This window comes from Muntiacus reevesi, chromosome 22 (assembly GCF_963930625.1).
Source record: "Muntiacus reevesi chromosome 22, mMunRee1.1, whole genome shotgun sequence".
NCBI classification, from domain to species: Eukaryota; Metazoa; Chordata; class Mammalia; order Artiodactyla; family Cervidae; genus Muntiacus; species Muntiacus reevesi.
The window spans coordinates 21,544,026-21,564,876 of record NC_089270.1 but is presented as its reverse complement, the minus strand read 5'-3'; the positions used below and the strand labels follow the sequence as shown (position 1 = coordinate 21,564,876).

Sequence of the window (20,851 nt, the reverse complement as noted above, 5' to 3'; positions counted from 1 at the left end):
GCAAAAGCCATCATCCGTACCCCTCAATATTACCAGGTGCTATTACTTGTGCATATTTATAATCTATAAGTTAGTGAATTAAGTCAAAATTAGTACAAATGAGAAAAGGCCATAAAACTAAATTTTAGTCATGAGAGGAATCATAAAGGAATCCTTTAATCATAAAGGAATATAGAAGGTTGCTGACAAGAGCGTTGGAACCACTCTCTTGTTTTTGCTAATACATCTTCAGTGCTACCACTATACCCAACACTTAAAATGTTGAAAATTAATGTCTAATTTGGGGGACAGAAAACTAAGATGATGTATGAAAACAATTTTAAAACCTATAAAGTGAAAGTCTAGCATATTGAAGAAGAGAGTTGTTATATGCTGTTTGAAAAGATTATGCATTTATTAGATTATGCATTAATTTAAACAGAGGCACAAACTTCATTAAATACAAGAACTTCGTATTAACCACAGTGGTTTGGTAATGAAAGAGCCTGCTTCAAAAACCACCTAATTCTCTCTACCTATGGTAACAGCAAAGGGTAAATGATCTGTTGGGAATATTCCAGGAATATTTTCTCAAATTGGTTTTCTAAATGGTTGAACTCAGATGTTTTTAAAATTATCTCCATCTCACAGAAGTAGAATCTTAAGATTTAGATGTTTTGATAGTTTAAACACCACACTAGAATCATATAACAGTAAATAAAGCTTGGCACTGAAAATATTAATCTCATCAATTATTTCATCCTTAAAAGAATAACCTAGCTTTTCCCCAACAGATCCCAGGTACAAACCTCATCTCCTTCCTGAGGTCGCATCAAGGAAACTCGGTCATACTGCCTCCGCAACAAAGCCCAGAGAGCATCCAGCCGACCCTAAAGGGAAACATGAGCTGTAAATATCTGGGAAATGTACTCAACCTCTGCTTGCTAGATAAATGAGCTAAAATGAAGAAGATAAAGTCTTTTCCTCTACTCTCATTTCTTTCATTAGTTAAATGCATAAATAACAAAAACGGAGTTTCTTGTTACCGAGAAATGACTCAGTTAGAAGGTCACTTGAATGTCTGCTGTTTGATATACCTTGGTCCTCCTTCAGGGAGACTAAAAGGATTACACTTTAGGAATTGCAGTTAAATCCCACAAAGTTTGGACAGTCACCTTAATTGGCGTGTACCACTTGGTCTGGGGAGGCTGGTGTGTGGGTTTGGATCGAGGTGGTCTGGGTCTGACGGGCTCCTCTGGTTCTTCAGGGAGGGTTACCACAGCATTTTTGGCTTTCTCTAGCCTTGCACCTTCTTCTGTAGATCCTTTATCACCCCAGCGAACCTTTAAAACAAAGGGAAATATTGCTATCAGACATACACTGGCCCAGGAGAACAGACTCTTGTTCAGTTGGTTCTTGGCTCATCACCTCAGAGTCAAAAGATGAGTAGGTAACCTAACTCCAAATTCCTCTTCTTCTGAGATTTAACAGGTTTTTCACTACTCCTTATGTATTTAATATCAAGATCCTAGAAATAAAGACCCTTTATAAAAATTTGGCATCAATTAAACTTGATACAACCATTTCTCCATTGTTTCAAATAAGGAGTTAATTTGTATTTTACAAGGGAAATGTGTAATTCTATTCTCTAGGTATGTTCTCCTTCTAGCTAAACACACACCCCTATATACTGATGACAATGGTTGAAATAGATGGTAATCATGATGATAATTAGCATTTATTGAATAATTGTCATGTGCCAAGCTGCATTTAATCCATACAAAAAATGCTATGAGGTAGATACTGTGTTTTTTGCTTCCCATGGAGGAAACAAAGATATAGAAAGCTTAAGTGATGAGCCCAAAGCCACACAGTAAGTAGCAAGACAGGAATTTGAACATGTTAGTCTGAAGTGGACAAGATGTTTCAACTAGGTTCCAATTTTACAAATATATTTTATAAAAGGAGTTAATTTTTCCTTCCAAAGTTTCCATCAAGTTTGACTAAGGACAAAAGCATGATTAAACTTTTGCCTTTGGAAGTAAAAATAATTATATGTGTTTTATCTTCACTTTGTAAAGCAGCTCTCAGTCTTTAGTTCCTCTGCTCACATGCATATGGTTATTTGACATATATATACATTTTTCATTAAGAAAGACAAATCTGAAAAGACTCTGAAGAGAAGAATTCAGAGACATCAGAGATTTCCACAAATTTGGGGGAATTCCTTTCTCTGAAAACCCTGGACACTGCAAAAAAACTGCAAGGTCAAATGATGTTTTCTTTATTTTTCTATGAAAATTGGCTAAATCTGAGCCAAATTTTTTTCAAGTGTGGACATGTGAAGAGGATGCAGCCCCTGGAGGAAGGTTTTGTTCATCCAAGAGCAGCAGAGAAGTCTAAAAAGCAAGGATGTTACCAAAGAAGACAAAGATAAGTGAAGTTCTAAAAAGAAACAGGAAGGCCTGTCCTGAGCATGCAGTGAGTCACCAGTGTTAAGTAATTTCTACAAAGAAAAAATGATTAATAAGCTTTTTAAAAGCATTTTAATGACCTGAATTAGTGGACAGGAATACAGATGATTACTGTTCATAGAATGATCTATTCATAGCTTTTTGATAAGGCTTACTTAGATGTTTTTACTTTTTTTTAACTACAATTTTAGAATAGGTTTTCAATTTCAAGTGGACCCTGTTGAGTCATTAAAATGTATCTGCATCTTTCAGTGTGATCAGTGGTACTAGAATGTTCTTTATGAGGTTGTTAAAATTGTTTTAAACACCATTAAACCTTTAGAGCTAGATAGTTGGCTTTCTTTCCAGAGAAATGACCTTCTCTTTCAAATCAGTGTCTTCACCTAGATTAATTAAAACTTTAAAAATCTTTAGATATATCTAAATTGAACTAAAAAATTCTAAAACCAGGACCCATCTCCTGCAGTTATAAAGTCTCTATTCCAAGGGGGGGAAAAAAAAGATACATAGTCAAATAGTATCATAACATAGAGAAGTAATTTGGAGTAGAAGTATAAGTAGGTAAAATTTAGGACCATTCAGAAGTTATAGAATTTTAACTTAGAAATTTTAACTAGTGCAGCATTCACAGTTGATATCACAGAGGTAATGGTAATTGTATCCTTCCTCTAAGTAACACTGGCACCATTCTCAGATAAAGAACACGAAAATAGTTGAACTTGAGTTCTCACCCAACATGGCATTTCTAAGGACTCAACTATTAAACAACTAAATGTATGACACTAGGTTGGTGGAAAAGTCCATTTTACAACACCTTATGGAAAAAACTGAATGAACGTTTTGGCCAACCCAATATATAGTTGGTGTTGCTATTGTTTAGTCACTAAAGTGCATCCAATTCTTTTGCGACCCATGGATTGTAGCCTGCCAAGCTCCTCTGTCCATGGGATTTTCCAGGCAAGAATACTGGAGTGGGTTGCTGTTTCCTTCTCCTGGGAGTCTTCCCGAGCCAGGGATTGAACCCATGTCTCCTGCACTGGCAGGCAGATTCTTTACCTCTGAGCCACCAGGGAAGCCCCAATTATAGTTGCTGAGGTCTAAAATAAGTGCATTACAAAAATCCATTATTCTTAGCTCATCATAGCTGTTTCATCATTATCACCATCACCACAAACAACAGCACAATCAATTCTCATTCAGCTTCAAATTCTAAAGCTAGGAAACACTATATAGAGTTTTCCTTAAACTCTTATATATACACACTTATATGCATAAATTTTAATATTTTAGTTTGACCACATTGAGATAGCCAAAAAGGATAAAAGAATAACAAGAACAGGTTAATAAAGGCAGCCTTGACAAAATTGATATATCTGACTTTTGACTATTTAAAAAAAAAGTGCAAGTTTGATAGCTAGATGTTTCCAATTCTACTTGGTTTTCATGATAAACAATGAAATTCCATAATTTCTGAGCATATTCAGAGGTTGTATCATAAAGGAGCAATTTCAGAACTGAGAAAAGAAACAAAAACAGTTTCCTGCTGAACTGCCAGAAACACACATGTGAAGTCATCAGGTACCGTGGATCAGTTGTGCTAACAGCTGTTATTAACATCAGTTCAGCTCCAGCTTTCTGCAAATTGCCATTACCACAGTGTTTAAATATTTAATGTAAAGGAGAAGGAAGAAAGACTTTCTACTAAAATTCCTATACTGGCTTAAAATAACATTTAGTTACAAGGACTTATTTTTTTAATTCAGATGTACCATGATTTCTATAATTCCATTTACTTTCCCTTTAAGGTATTTATTTTTTAAGGAAAATACTTTCCAGATTTGAATAGGCATGATTTTAAAACAAGGTATGTTTTCTATTTTTCCTCTCCAAGTTTAAATAAATTCATGCTTTAAAAAGTCTAATGGTGCTTAATTCTCAGTATATTTTTATTGTGTATTTTTACATACTGTGTTTCCCCTTTGTGATGCCCATATTTACTTGCTCATTTTTCCCATCGTCCCATCCTTAGTTCCACCTCACTGATGGACTAGTCCATAAAATATAGCCAAAATTATCCATGGTTAGGGAACTTCCCCGGTGGTTCACTGGTTAAGACTTTGCCTTCCAATGCAGGGGGAGCGGATTTGATTCCTGGTTCGGGAAGGTAAGATCCCACATGCCTCACAGTCAAAAAAACCAAAATGTAAAATAGAAACAAACAATATTGTTTCAAAAAACCAAAATGTAAAACAAATTGAACAAATTTAATAAAGACTTTAAAAATGGTCCACATGAAAGAAAAAACTTTAGAAAAATTATCTGTGACTAAAATGGACTCTGCTTTATTAATAGTAAATGAGTCCTTCTCAGAAATTTTCTTCAGCTAAAAAGGAAGGGCAATGTAATTTCATATCAATTAAGTCAAAACTAAAACACAAATAAATAAATTTCAATTCAACTAAATTTTAAATAAAAGAGTCAATAACTCTTAAAACTTGAAATGTGAGTTACTCAAGGACATTCATGGCCTCATGGCTTTCCTGACCATATTCCAATAATATGCCTTTTAACTTGGAACCCATTCAGGAGCTCATGCATATGCTTTTCTTTTCTGTAGAAAGAGACTCCTAATCTCTGGAATACTAGAATATTGGAGTAACAAAAATCTGCCACAATTCCTCGTGTACCAGGTGGCTCAGATGAGGACCACCTGCAATGCGGGAGACCTGGATTTCATCACTGGGTTGAGAAGATCCCCTGGAGAAGGGAGTGGCTACCGACTTCAGTACTCTAGCCCGGAGAATCCCATAGACAGAGCTGCCTGCCTGGCGGGCTACAGCCCACTGGGTCGCAAAGAGCTGAACACGACTGAGCAACGGGGCACACATGCAATGTATTTGATCCCCACTGTCACGTGGTATTTTATATGTGTGGATTTCAAAGTGGAGTTAGGCTTCTTATTCTGATATAAATGAGTACATGCTCACCGACAAATAGGTCATGAACAAGCAGGGAAATGCATAACACAAACTGAAAATCACTCCATTCAAAGAAAACTACTAACACGTTGTGCCAATTCCTGTCTAACCGTTTCCCCCCTGCATACATCTTCTTATATACACGCTTTGCCAGGATCTGTGTTTAATAATAAAGTCATGATATCAATGACAAAATCCCTCCAACTGCTCCCTTGAGTGGGAGGCTGGCTTATCTCTGCCACTGTTAAGGGGTCAGTGCTGACAGGGCTTGCTTATTATTAATTATTCCATCACATTGAAAAATATGTCTGTGGTGATGAGAAGACCTCATTTGATGGTTAAGATATAATATTTAAGTTCTATTTTAATCCACACTTTTTGCCAGTCTAAAAATTTAATACATTCTATAAATGACATTTAATATTAATTATGATTATTCATAAGTGGCAACTAAAACCTATTTTTTAAAAGCCTTAAAGGTACTTCCTCTACATTTGTGATAAGGTCATATCCACTCTCCTGAATATTTTAACATTTTTTTCTCCCCAAACAGTACTTAACTACTGACTCTTTTCAAAGACAAGCATTGTTGCAACTTTAAGTAGTTGGCTTCTTCAAAGCTGATGTTCTCTGTCATCATTTTTTCCAAAACAGTGAGGAAAGTCCCTAATTTTGTTTTGCCCTTTAGAATTCATGCGTCTTATCAATGCAGTCCATTGGCTAATGAAGTCAGTTCTTGCACAGTTTTGAAATGGCTAGAATTATTCCATGGAAAAAAACTGCCCAAAAAAATACCACATGTTAAGAAATACTGGATGGTATTAGGAAATTGAGCTGTGAAAGGTAGTTTCCATGGCTTAATAGTTCTAAAAATATATATTCCCGATTAGCAGCTTCTATTTTTTTAAGATATACCAACCTCCATTCTTTTAATTCCTCCAACACCTCGACCACCATAATAGGAAGCATCCACGGTTGGCCATTTCTTGGTAGGCAGAGGTTCTTCTTCCTCCTATGCAGATACAAGTTTTTAAAAATGTGTTTAATTAATTTCTTAAAATGTTACTTAAGTCATAACTGGCTCACATTTAGATATTTTTCTGAATAATACCACTGGTATGGAAGAAATATAGTAAAAATTACACATAGCACATGTGTATATACTTCTGCTTACATGTATAAATTTCAAGTGAAGTTCTACAGAATATAAGGGCTCCTTTCATTCCACAATTCATGGAATCTACCTTATTTTGCTAGGCTACCAGAAGTTGCTCCTTAACTATGAACCTCATTTGTTTTTTCCAGATTTATTCATCATTTCATATGTAAAAAGATAAAACATTACAATTAGGACCATATTTGAATGATCATTTAAAGTCTCAACATATGTGTAAATTTGAACGCTGCAAAATTGGTATTAAAAAGCAGTTGAGAAGCTTTGAAAATGCACAATGCCATGTTTCTTGCTAACATAATATTACTAGTATATGCTATATACTAGTAATATAATATTTAATATAAACTATATTAATAATATAGTAATACAGCATATAGCAGTAATATAAAAGTAATAATAATTTTGAAGAAAGTAATAATATCTTTAAACTGCAAGCTTGGATCTTCCAACTGTTTGTAAATAAGGTCAGTAACAGCATATTATTCATATATTGGTATAAAAGTAAATTAAATCTCTATGTACTATTGCTCTTGACGGCCAGTCTATGTTTATCAATGTATGAAGGTCCCATCTTCTAACAAGTAAAAGAAACCACAAGCTTTGAAAAATAACAAGTAACTTTCATAAACTCAAAAGTCAGTATATCAGAGTTACCTAACAACAACGTAATTGATTAGATCTGGGCATAATATCTAAAAAAATACAAAAAAAAAAAAAAAAACCACCCACATCACTTATTAAGCACTCATTTACCTCTTTTGGTGCAGAAGGTGGTGGTGGAGGAGGATCCTTGATAACCTGTACCAAAAAAAAAAAAAAAATTAAATGTAGGAACTTCAGTGACATCGAGAGGAGACAATAAGAATGTACAAAAATAATTAGATTAGTAAAATACTGTGGTGGTGCCAAAGATGTCCCTGATCAACTTAGCTTCTCAATACTTATGCACCTATCGCCCTTTTAAACTAGGTTCTTTTAGTTAGCTTTTGACTAACTAGCAACTACTAGTAGTTTTTTTTTAACTAACTAGCTAACCAACCAACACATTCACTCACTTTATCTTTATGATGTAGATACATTATAGCTACATTTTTCAGTCAAATAACAAAACTGTCAAATACCTTGTACTAGGTGTTTCTTCTAATGTTAAAATGCAAACATTTTTCACTAAATTACAGCTTGTTCCCTCAAATGGAGAGGGTATTTACTAGCAAACTCTTCCTGCTGTGACTCACTGATTCTTTTCAAATTGACATATATAAAAATCAGCTTGCTTTGGATGAGATAAGGGAAATGAACATACTGTCTTTCCCCACCTTTTTTTATCTAGAAACAAATCAACCTTTAAGCTAAGATTCCTTTCCTGTGAATCATTACTCAGTAGATTATATCATCAAGTCTGATATGATTAATTCTTCATGTGAGAGGAATATAAACTGAAATCTGATTTAAGTGATCTTCACTGGTATTGGGGTATCGGGACTTTCATACCATCCTGATAGAAAATGACTGACCAAGTGCCAATGGCTTCTGATAATTAGGGTGCACATCCGAGTCTGTGTACTAAGAAGGAAAACTTTGAAACTATAACTGCTTCACTTCATTTAAGGTCAAATGTTTCAATTCTGTTATGAGATGCTTAATTTTAAAAGAGTAGCTTTGAAAATGAATGTCATCAAAGAATTCTTTTAGTGTACCGGTATCTTCCTATTTTCATGAATATGTTTTCATTTGTTTTTTAAACTTTTTATTTTGTATAGGGGTATAGCCAGTTAACAAACAATGTTATAATAGTTTCAGGCGAACAGTGAAGGGACTCAATCATGCATATACAGGTATCCATTTTCCCCCAAACTCTTCTCCCATCCAAGCTGCCACATAACATTGAGGACAGTTCCATGTGCTTACAGTAAGTCCTTGTTGGTTATCCAATTTAAATATAGCAATGCGTACATGGTCCATCTCAAACTCCCTAACTATCCCTGAATATGTTTTTTACAGACTGCTTATATTTTAAAGATATATACCAAATCACTTCCAGGTTAATGATATAATTCTGATATTTTCACCAAAATAATTAGAGGTGGGAAGTGAATAGGGTTACAGATGAAATAAGATTAGCCATAATTGAGAATCATTGAAGGTGTGTGAAGAAGACATGGAGGATTCATTATTTTACTCTTTCTCTTTGCATATGTTTGAAATTTTCCATAATGAAAGGTTTTTAAAAAATATTTAGAGAACTGACTCATAATCTTTTTTATGTATATTACTTTCATCATTCTAATTTTGGTTTAGATCTAAATCTCAGGAAGAAAAAAAAACAGGCAGTAGCCACAATCACATGGATATAACCGGACAATAATTTAATCTGATTGAATCTCAAACTAATTCATCATAGCATTTGAAGGCTACAAGAAATGCTGTTATTTTTACTTAACCCTTTTGTTATCCAAGTTCACTTTATCAATAAACATAAATTTCCAGTTCTTTTTGGTAATAATGAAGGATAGAAATCTGTGAATTTTGAGATTCAGCCCAGAAATAAATGCCAAGAGAATAAAGATTTAAAATAATACTGGAGTAAAAAAGACAAAGGTTATCATGCTATAGGTGCATTTCCTTTATAAAAAGGAAGCACTCCACTTATTTGCAGGGCAGGAATGGTGATGCAAATGTAGAGAGTGGATATGTGGACAAGGTGAGGGGAAAGGAGAGAGTGGGATGAACTGAGAGAGTGGCACTGGCGTATATAACCAGCATGCGGAAAATAGACAGCTAGTGGGAAATCGCACAGGGAGCTAAGCTCATTGCTCTGTGATGACCTAGGGAGGTGGGATGGGAGTGGAGGGTGGACGGGAAGCTCAAGAGAAAGGAGGTGTATGTGTACAAGCAGCGGATTCGCTTTGTTGTACAGAAGAAACTAGCACAACATTGTCAAGCACTTATATTTCAATAATAAAATTAAAAAATAAAATAACACTAATCTAGAAAATAAATGAATAAAAGTGTGGCAAATCGAAAAAAAGAAGCACGCAGGTCATTATCAACGTGCATGTCCAAAATAAGTGAAAAGCAGATCAGTCAATATTTCACATTCAACAGAGTCAAAACCTAACTAATTACCTTCATTTAAAAGCCAATTCTTCTTCCTGTCTTCCCTATTTCTTTCAAGTAAACCATTTTCTTTAAAATTGCAGCCTTAAAATTTTCTCATAATCTATCATTTATTCTCACCTCTGAATGACTTCACCAAATCATTTACCATGGCCAACAGACTTTTTGTAATATTCCAGTCTCTACAGTGTGTATGTAATGTATGCATCTGTCTCTTTCACCCTACATTCCTATCTTTTCCTCTCCTTTCCCCACCATGAATTCCCCAATCTTCTCAAAGTAGTTCAGATTTCCTTAATATGCATGGATGCCTGTTTGTTCTCCCCTAGCATTGATCACAACTGATAATTTTATCCTACTACAAAACACCATAATTTCTGTGAGGATGAATTTTATGCCTGCTTTGTTCCTGATTATATTCCCAGAACTTAGCAAGGTGTCTAGCAGAAAAGAAGAGAAGAAAGAAATTTAGAAAAAGAGAAAAAGGAGTAAGGCAGGAAAAGAAAAGAAGATGGAAGAGAGAAGGAGGAAGGAAGAAGGGAAGAAAGGAAGGAAGGAAGGAGGAAAGGGAGGGAGGGAAGGAGAGAGGAGAGGAGGAAGGAAGGAGGGAGGAAAAGGAAGGAAGCGAGGGGAAAGGAAGGAGGGAGGGCAAGAGGAGAGGAATATGACAGGAAGAAGGAAGGGTTCTTTACATTCCATTCCCATTCAGTTCAGTTCAGTCACTCAGTCGTGTCCAACTCTTTGCAACATCATGGACTGCAGCACGCCAGGCTTCCCTGTCCATCACCAACTCTCACAGCCTACTCAAACTCATGTCCATTGAGTCGGTGATGCCATCCAACCATCTCATCCTCTGTCGTCCTCTTCTCCTCCTGCCTTCAATCTTTCCCAGCATCAGGGTCTTTTCCAATGAGTCAGTTCTTTGCATCAAGTGGCCAAAGTACTGGAGCTTCAGCTTCAGCATCAGTCCTTCCAATAAATACGCAGGACTGATTTCCTTTAGGATGGACTGGTTGGATCTCCTTGCAGTCCAAGGAACTCTCAAGAGTCTTCTCCAGCACCACAGTTCAAAAGTATTAATTCTTCAGTACTCAGCTTTCTTTATAATCCAACTCTCACATCCATTCCCATTATCACTACCTAAAATCATGAACTTGAGAGTCTTTGGACCTTAAAAATATCTAGTATAATATTTTTCAACTTCCCCAATGCATCCAACCAGAACTTCATTATTCTGAAAAATCCCCACCTAGTTGTCATCCAACTATGTCTGAATTCCTGCAATAAAGAGAAATTCACTACTTCACTAAGCAATTCATTCCACTGGCAAGGAACCCACATCATTTGAAAAATTTTCCCCTAAATGAAGCCAAAGCCTCCCTCTTCATAGTTTCCACTTTTTAGTCCTGATCCTACAGTGTGAAATGTATACACACACACAGACAACTATTTTTAATTCCATAAGAGAGGGTTTCCTGTTTTTGAATACTAACCATATATCATCTGAGAGCTAAACCTCACAATCATTTTTCATGTAACAATCTGAGATACTGGGTGATCTTGGTCAGCTTCTTTGGCATGTATTCATTTGTACAACATCTCAAAGTGTGGATTCTAGAACTGATAAATAGCATTTTAAGTGTGGCCAAGCCATTAATTAAAGGCATGGTACTCAGAAAAAACAGATGCACCCCTGGCAGTCCTCACCTTCATTCCATGCATTTTAATTAATAACATATTGAAAACTAGGATTGATCTATAATTACCATAGCTTTATTTTGGCATTAATGTCTACATGCTTTGCGTGTGTGTGTGCAAAGTCGCTTTAGTCATGTCCAACTCTTTGCAACCCTATGAATGGCTGCCTGCCAGGCTCCTCTGTCCATGGGATTCCCCAAGCAAGCATACTGTAGTGGATTGCCATGCCCTCCTCCAGAGGATCTTCCTGATACAGGGATCGAACCGGTGTCTCATTATGTCTCCTGCATTGGCAGGCAGGTCCTTTACCACCAGAGCCACTTGGGAAGCCCCTACATGCTTTACTTGTAGCTAAATTACACATGCAGCTTGCTTCTCTATCTCTAACTCATCCTTCATTCTAATCTATGCAGCCAGGTCAATATTTTCCTAAGTTTGTTGTTGTTGACTGTTCAGTTTCGAAGTTGTGTCCGACTCTTTGCAACCCCATGGACTGCTCCTCTGTCCTTCACCATCTCCCAGAGTTTGCTTAGATTCGTGTCCATTGAGTTGGTGCTGTTATTCAATCATCTCATCCTCTGCTGCCCTCTTCTCCTCTCGCCTTCAATCTTTACCAGCATCAGGGTCTTTTCCAGCGAGTCAGTTCTTCACGTCAGGTGGCCAAAGTATTTGAGCTTCAGCTTCAGCATCAGTCCTTATAATGAATATTCAGGGTTGATTTCCTTTAGAATTGACTGGTTTGATCTTCTTGCAGTCCAAGGGACTCTCAAAAAGCTTAGCTGATTGCAATAGAAGCTTAATTGATCATTTCTCTAGTCAAAACGGATCAAATATTCCAGTGACCACAACTGAAATCAAGGAATGACTGAATTTCTGGACGAACCTTACACATGATGCTTCCACTCAGTGTTGCAAATTATCATAAAGTGCTCTTACAGTTCTTTCACTAGGAAGAGGCTAAGGTACCTCCTTCATTCCAGTAAGTCTAAGTTTAATATATGGTACTCATTTTCATTTCCTTGTGAGGATTTTAAATTAACTCTGGTTACTACATGTATATCTCGTACGGGTATACGAATTTCTGAGAATGGAAAGAGTATCCCCAATCCTATATTACATTATGTACATGTGCTTGCTGACTTGCTTCAGTTGTGACTCTCTGTGACCCCATGGACTGTAGCCCACCAGGCTCCTCTGTCCATGGGATTCTCCAGGAAAAATAATGCAGTGGGTTGTCATGCCTTCTTCCAGGGGATTTTCCCAACCCAGGGATGCAACCCGCATCTCTTATGTCTCCTGCATTGGCAGGCAGGTTCTTTACACTAGTGCCCCTATAGTTCTTTACACTATGTCCCCTTGAGAATGACTGAACATCCACCACCATAACACCTCCTTTTTTTGTCATATTTGTCATGCTCATTATCCTGCATAGCATCGAGTTTTAGAATGGATATGGGCAAATCAAGTTTCAATTTAAAATCCTCATATGACCACTGCTGACATCCTTACAACAGGATAATGAGAGGCATTTTTACCTTCTTTATCAGAGACTATTTATCTGTTATCATAAGCCACAACCCGGAAAACAAAAAGTCCTTTTTGAGTGCATGAGTCCTCTTGCACTGTCATTGTTCAAATGCCTTAGCATGGCCCTCAATTCAGCCCTAACACTCTGTCTACAAAACCTCTGTTTGTGTACTTTTAACTCCAGATTGACTGAAGACCCCTTTGCTACCCCCAATAAAATGACCGCTTCCATGTTAAGTCCCTTCCATCCTTCACAGAGCAGTCTACCAACTTTCCATTCCATTACCTAGAAACTTTAAAACTTTTAACAATATATACATTACCGCACAGTTGAACCATTCATGTTTCATCAATTTGGGTTTATATGTTTATTTTGGAATTTTTCAACTACCCCTCAGAAGTGTTGATTTCTTAGGGGCAATATCATTTCTCCCTCTTTAAAAATATCACGGTGCCTAATAAAGTGCTGTGAAAACAACAAATACTAAAAACATGATTGAAAGTGAGTTGAAGGAACTAGTTGAGAATGTTTGCAAAGGCTCATAGCCAAACTCTAAATTTATTTTTTAAAACATGGAGAAAAAAGATGTAAATGATAACTGATAAAAGATTTCCATGAAAATAAAATATTGCTAGTTCCAAAGAAAATGAAGTATCAAATTTCTCTTTTGACCAACAAAGTCCAAGAGCTAATGAACTCAAAGACAGATGGGAAAATATAAGATCATGCTAAGTTTCTTCATCTGGGAAATAAATTTGATTCACTACAGGTCCTTTCCAAAATGAAAATTCTAAGAGAACAATAAAGACAAAGTATGTATCACAATACTTCCCAATAGGTCTTTTGCTTCTATGCCTTTACATAATTAAGTAGGCCCTATGTCTACACGTATTTGTATTCACCTTATTTCAGAAAAGAACATTAGGGTTTGTTTTTCCAATAATGTGTAATTAATTGTATGTATGACTAAATGCATGACTTACTATAAATTTAAATTGCTTCTGAAATCCTGGTAAGTATACTTATACATTGTTAACAATGGGAAAAAAAAAAAACCCTTAAAACTCTGCATAAATAAAAATTTGATCTTGTAGATTAAGAGACACAACCACCACCACAACAAATAACAGCACTTTCAGAAACTGAAACAGACCCAAGGCTCATCTGTGCGCTCTTAACACTATTAACAATAACCATATTTTATTGGTGCTGGCATATGCCACACACCCTATATTTTTTTCATTTTCATAATAATGCTATGCAGTTACTACGCTTATTTTAAATATAAGGAGACGGAGGCTCTGAATTCAGTAACTTGTCCAAGGATATACAGAGAAAACATTAGAATTAGTATTTAAACCCAGGACACTGGTCTACCTACCTCCAAACTCTGGGTTCAACTTTCTCTGGCACACGACATTCTCTTAAAATAAGGTTTGATTGTCAAGGGAAAGGGTTCAGGAGAAAAGGTTTAAGATGTGTTGAGAAGAACATTACTTGGTGGGATAGATGGATGGTTAGATAGATAGATGAATAGGTAGATAAGACAGACAGAGATAGACAAACAGATACAGATCAATATTTACAGTAACTGTATGAGACAGATGCTATCATCCTCATTTTATAGGGACATAACGTTTTCATTCATATGCCCAACATCATTGTCCTAGAAATGTTGGAACAGGAAATAAATGTTGTGTGTATTTGATGTTTCTAAATGCTCCGTCTCTCCATTGTACCACACAGCCTCATAAGTAACAAAGGAGAGTGAAAATAATCTGAAGTCATTCAGTCCAAAAGCCAAAAATGGCAAAAGTCTGTGTCCACTGATGTCCCTACATTTCAGTAAAATTAGTGCAGGAGAAAAGGAAACCTGATTGTTAGTCCAAATACATTAAAAATAACAGTCATGAGAATCCCATTCTTGTATTAAATAGTGCAAGAACACTCATCTCAGAAAAGGATGTATTCGCATGCACCATATTTTATGAGAATTTGCAGATTTTAAAAGGCATAATATTGCCTAGTTGCCAGGATTTTTTCTACTTAGCATCCTTCAACTCGATATTGAAGATTCTGGAAAACACTTTCACCACTTTATGAACCATATGCAGAGTTTGATTCTTCTCCAATTTTTTTTTTCATTTGTTATTATCATCATCAGAAAGGATTACATCTCATCTACTTAGCTGCTAGAATGAAGATTTCAGTTTGGAGGAGAGCCGATTAAAAAAAAAAAGTTAGCTGCTTCAGGCAACAGTCCTTTTGATCTGCTCATTAACACTTTTCAAATGTTCGAGTGATGTGGGCATTCTTTGCGCTAGAAAATGTCAGCACTGGAGCCTGCAGCCAGCTTGATGCAATCATATGTTCCGATATTCAGAAAAGAGTGAAAAGAACTGTCAACAGTGAACTGCCTTGGATTTAAAAAAAAAAAGATACTGTGTAACGACTGTAGATCAAGTAGTATTTCAGAAGTGACTCTTGCCAGTGACAGAAACAAATGCCCAATATTTCAGCAATGTCATCTAAGCACCTAAGGGTCCACAGACTTCAAGAACTCATTCTTAGCGTGTACAAAAACTTGTTTGAAATATATGTGGGATTTCCTTTCACTCTTCCCTTCCTTTTTTGATAAGATCATAGAACAAGGGCAATGCCTTTCCTCTCATGAATACAAAGTTCTCTGACATTAGTGTTTGGGAAATCCTTTTCCAAATCACACAAAGTGAGTTGTTTTCAACAATCAGACCAAGATATGGTCGGGTTATCTACCTACCTTTTCTTTCCTCCTTGACAGACTCATCAATGTTCAAAGAGACTGCTTTGAATAAACAAATAATAGTGGGAAGTCCGGACAATAAATAAAATTTTAAATGCCTAATGAGGACTGGGAAGAACACTGTGAGAGTGTGCTTTGAAGGGTTGAGGAGCATGCATGCTCAGTTGTGTCCAACTGGTTTGCAACCCCGTGGACTGTAGCCCACCAGGCTCCTCTGTCCATGGAATTCTCCAGGCAAGACTACTGGAGTGGGTTGCCATTTCCTCTTCCAGGGGTTCGTCCTCACCCAGGGATCGAACCTGTGTCTTCTCTATCAGCAAGCATATTCTTTACTACTGGGCCACCTGGGAAGCCCCGTGACAGTGTATTCTCCTGGAGTTAAGTAAAGGTACTACCATCAAGGTAAATAAACTAAGACCGGGAAGAGTGTGATACCCTGTTTTGTAATGATGCTCTGTTGGAAAACATCACGATAGAACCAATAAGCACTAACATCACACTCGATTTCAAGGAGGCAACCAAACATAAATCATTTTAATTAATGGTACAAGGAAGGCATATTAAAATTTAAATTCCTTCTGTTTTATTGTGCATTCTTAGAAAAAAAAAATCAGGCTGCTCTCAAAGTAACTCAATAAAGGCACCAAGAGCCCTCCTCAACAATAAAAAACAAGTGCAATGTAGAAGCATTATTACTATTTAGAAAGAACAGCACAGCTGTTGCTGGCTAAGAAAATGATTCTATATAGCTCTAGTCAGATATATCCTCATCATGAAAGCCCAGCTTACTTATAAGTAAATTGGGCTTTAAAAAGATAACTTTTTAAAATGGTGTTTTAAAAAGATTTATGAGATCTTTATGCAATGTCTTAAATGTACTGAGGAAAAATGAGCTTGTAGTTTTCCCCTGTGGATGGAGAACTTTGGCCAAGGACACTAGAGCAAAGTGAACATTTATCATTTCCAGCATATTCAGATATTTATTTGCAGCTGGATAACACACTCTAATTGACAACACTCCAGAAAGTCTTTGTTTGCCACCTCATTAGCCTTACGTCTGTAATTTTGCAGAATGCCCAGTTCTTCCAAGTGATGCAACTACAGGACGCTCAGTTCTGCTATGCTGGTAGTAAAACAAACCTGCCATAAACTCAATACATCTTACGAGTTAAACAGTGACGCGAAGAGCCGTATTTTCTGATATCTCCCTCATGATTCAATACATGATTGTTTTTAACTTCTCTCCTTTTTTAATCTAAGGAAAAGGAAGGATGCTGCTGACATCTTTGTTATAGAAAAGCAGTTGTAAAGGATGGACGTGAGGTTATTCAATGAGTAGGAAACAGAATCGTAAACAGGTTGTGAGAAATAACTTTATACAAAAATGAGAACTTCCCCCCTGATGGAATAGTTTGCAAACTCAACATACTCTGTAGTTCACTAATGATAATGCCTAAAAATTCCAGCTTTGCATGAGGGTTCTACTATTATTACTACTATCACTACTACTACGAGATAAAGTTCTCCAAAGATATTGATTATTGATTTAGATCCTATTTGCCATGGAAAACCTAAGCACACAGAGGACACAAATCTGCAACATTTTAATCTGTCTTTAATGATATCACCTGCTTCTTTTATTTTTGAATATACTCATTAAATGAATTGAAAGATTTAACATTTTAAAATAGTCTCCTATTAAAAGCACCATTGGTAGCCAGATATTCTATTTGGGGAGTTTTTTTCTAACCTTTTTTATTCTATGTTCCTCTTTGGCAATCTGATTATAGGGGACCAACGAACCCCTTCCTAGACTAAACAAGCTAAATTAAAATACACAGGATTAAAAGGAATCCAATGGTATTGAAATGTAACTGTCAAATCTACTTTTAAAAACAAGAAACCAGATCTGTGAAACAGAAATACTATGTGCTTCTTTATTAATTCATCAAATAATGAAATATAATAATAGGTCTAGGAACTATCATGATTTCTTAAAGTTTAATTGACTTACAATAGTTTTGCGTGTATAGAATAGTGGTTCAATATTTTTATATCATAGAACGTTATAACAATACAACTATTTTGTCTGCCCCATACATTATGTCCTCATGACTAATTTATCTTACAACTTGTATTCTGGACCTCTTAATCCCCTTCACCCGTCCCTCACCCCTTCCCCTCTGGCAACCACTTTGTTCTCTGTATCCATGTCTTCTTCTGTTTGGTTATATTCGTTCCTTTGTTTGGTTTTCTAGGTTGCACAAATAAGTGGAAACATATGGTATTTGTCTTTCTCTCTCATAATTTTGAAATAGTGGTACGTATCTGAATATGAACGGGATTGTACTGGTTTCTACCATCAAACAACAGGCACCTGAGAAAGCTGACCACAGATCTTTGCTGTCAATGGGTTCTAATAACATATATGTCTTGGATACTTCTTAAAATAAGAAACCTGTTTCTTCGACAAATCCCTGTCACTCTGAAACAGTGAATAAATTCTACTCAGTATATAAAGCATTACGCATATTTACTTGACAGTTGACCTAAAACAAAACAGAATGGTAATTCTAATTTTAAAGAACACCCATGGGTTTTCACTGCCACAGAATCCCTGCAAACATTTTAAGAATATTTCCTTATCTCCCATCTTACAACTTCTTGCACCCCATAGACAGTTTTTGTAAAGAGTTGATCCGAAAACATATTATATAAGAATTCCCCAAAATCAATAGCCCTGAGCAGTGATCCCCAACTCTGGAGAATATCAGAATGATGTAGGGAATCTGTTAGATCTTTAATGCTGCAATAACAAATCACCACAAACTTAGTGGCTTAACACAACAGGAATTTATATTCCTACAGTTCTAGATGCCAGGAGTTCAAACTGAGTCTTACAACTAAAGTCAGGTGTCATCAGAGCCGGTTTATTTTGCAGGCTCCAGGAGTTGATCGCTCCTTGCCCCTTCCAGTTCCTGCCTAGAAGCTGCATCGCTTTGGTCTCTGCCTCCATGGTCACACTGCCTTCTCCCCATCCGTGGTCTTATCTCCTCTGTCACCCTCTCATATGGGCACAGTGATGGTATTTAGAGCCAGCTAGGTCATTCTGGATGAGCTCCCTATTTCAAGATCCTGAATTTAATCATATCTGCAAAGTCTCACTGATGTTTTAACCTCCCAGCCACCAGGGAAGCTCTCTTTTGCCACAGAAGACAACAATCACGGTTTCCAGGAATTAAGATCTGGATATCTTTAAGGATCATTATTGACCTTATCTTAGGGGCTATCCTAAACCATACTGATCCCTGGAAATGTCTCACCCAACCACCCTTTCCCCTCTGAGAGAGACACCACAGATGGAAATCTGACAGCACCTACTCTGAGAGCCTTTCAATTACTAGGAGCAGGAAAAAAAAAAAATCCGGGCTAAGACATAGGTAACATTGTCATCTCTGAGTCATTAATTAGATATCTGTGAAATTTTAATCTCTGAGAAATGAATGGTTAAATTATTTCACAAGATATTTTTTAAAAATATGAAATGATTCAATGAAGAATGTGTGACAGATATGGGTGCCTCTGTTCAGGGTTTTTTTTCCCTTTCCAGGATTTCTATCTCAATAAGAGCTCCTAAGCATATGATTCCCAAGGAGGTGATGGCTGACATAGTCTAAATGTGCCTGAAAACAGACATTTTAAGCTGTTTAATCATATTTCAAGTGAAAGACTAAATGTTTGCCCCAGTACTTAAAAGACACTCAAACAAAAGGAATTTACACAATACCAAGCTGAAATAAGGACTTCTCTGGTGGCTCAGACAGTAAAGAATAAACCAGAAATGTGGGAAACCTAGGTTCGATCCCTGGGTTGGGAAGATCCTCTGGAAAAGGGAATTGCAACCCATTCTAGTAATCTTGCTTGGAGAATTCCATGGACAGAGGCTACAGCCCATGGGGTTGTAAAGAGATGTGCACAACTGAGTGAGTAACACTAAGCTGAAACAAATACATTTCATTTCCTATTAAAAAGTATTATTACTGGTAACAGCTGATCGTCAAAGTCCAAAATGATCCCTAATAATTGAATGTTGCTAACAATTAACTAATCATATTCAAATGCCAGCATTGTGGAAATATATTCTCTAAACACAATCAAATAAATAAATATCCTGCAGTTGTACTATCATAGTACACCTTCTGTGATACTCAAGATCCTGTTTTTCATAAGGTTACAGTCTCCTTTGACCCTTCCTTTTCACATCACCTCCTCATCTTTCTCTAATTGATTTAGCTTATTTTTTATATTCCGACTCTCTATACTTTGTTAGAGATACTTTGCTCAGGCTGTATCTTTTTTTTAAATACAAATGTTAAAGGTTACACTACATTTACAGTTATTACGAAACAATGGCCATATTCCGAGTGTTGTGTAATACATCCTTCTAGCCTAACTTATACCCAATAGTTTGTACTCCCCACTCCCCCCATTCTTACGTTGCCCCTCCCCTGCCCACCGCCACATCCAAGGTGCACCATCTATACTGGCTTGTATTTCCATAGCTGATGGAACTCAGTTGGATAAGACTTAATCCCCACCGGGACCAGATCTCAGCAGCATGTACAGCAAGGGAAGCTTCTTTCAGGGGATCAGTGATCAAATCTTTCCAGTGGTTTCTCCTCTGGGTGAGTTCAAGCTTCCTCAAAGACATAGGAGGTTCATGCCTAGATCCTAAACCATCTTTCACCACTCCTTTCCCTGGCATGCTAGACCTCAGCCTGGGACATCTCAAAGCACGTCTGAATAACTTGTAATTCCACACACACTTCATAGGAAATGTCCCTCACCAACTGCCAAAGTCTTGTTCAATATTCAAAATCAGTTTGGAATCGGCAGCTCCACCCAGTTTCCCTGAAACAGTCCCTCAATTCTGGCAAATCCCTCTTTCCTTTGTGTTCCTGACATGTGTTGCTCCTGGGCATAATCACGAACCTCCATTCTCACTATTAAAATATGAGTTTCCATATCATATGGTAGTCATTTCTGAATCCCTAATTCCAAGCTCAGCACTGGCTCAGATTACTAAGGGCTGAATGCAGAATTCTGCCTCTACTTTCT

At 36.7% G+C, this 20,851-nt stretch overlaps 1 protein-coding gene across 1 annotated transcript in view; it reads right to left on the bottom strand.

Annotated features, from left to right (window-relative positions):
* Positions 1-20,851, bottom strand: part of ANTXR2 (ANTXR cell adhesion molecule 2) — a 167,640-nt gene that overhangs the window by 67,436 nt on the left and 79,353 nt on the right. The window contains exons 13-16 of the mRNA XM_065914254.1: positions 7,362-7,406; positions 6,351-6,443; positions 1,155-1,322; positions 789-869 (exon numbers count right to left, since the gene is read on the bottom strand). Coding sequence (XP_065770326.1) covers positions 789-869; positions 1,155-1,322; positions 6,351-6,443; positions 7,362-7,406 — 387 coding nt within the window. The remainder of the gene's footprint in view (positions 1-788; positions 870-1,154; positions 1,323-6,350; positions 6,444-7,361; positions 7,407-20,851) is intronic.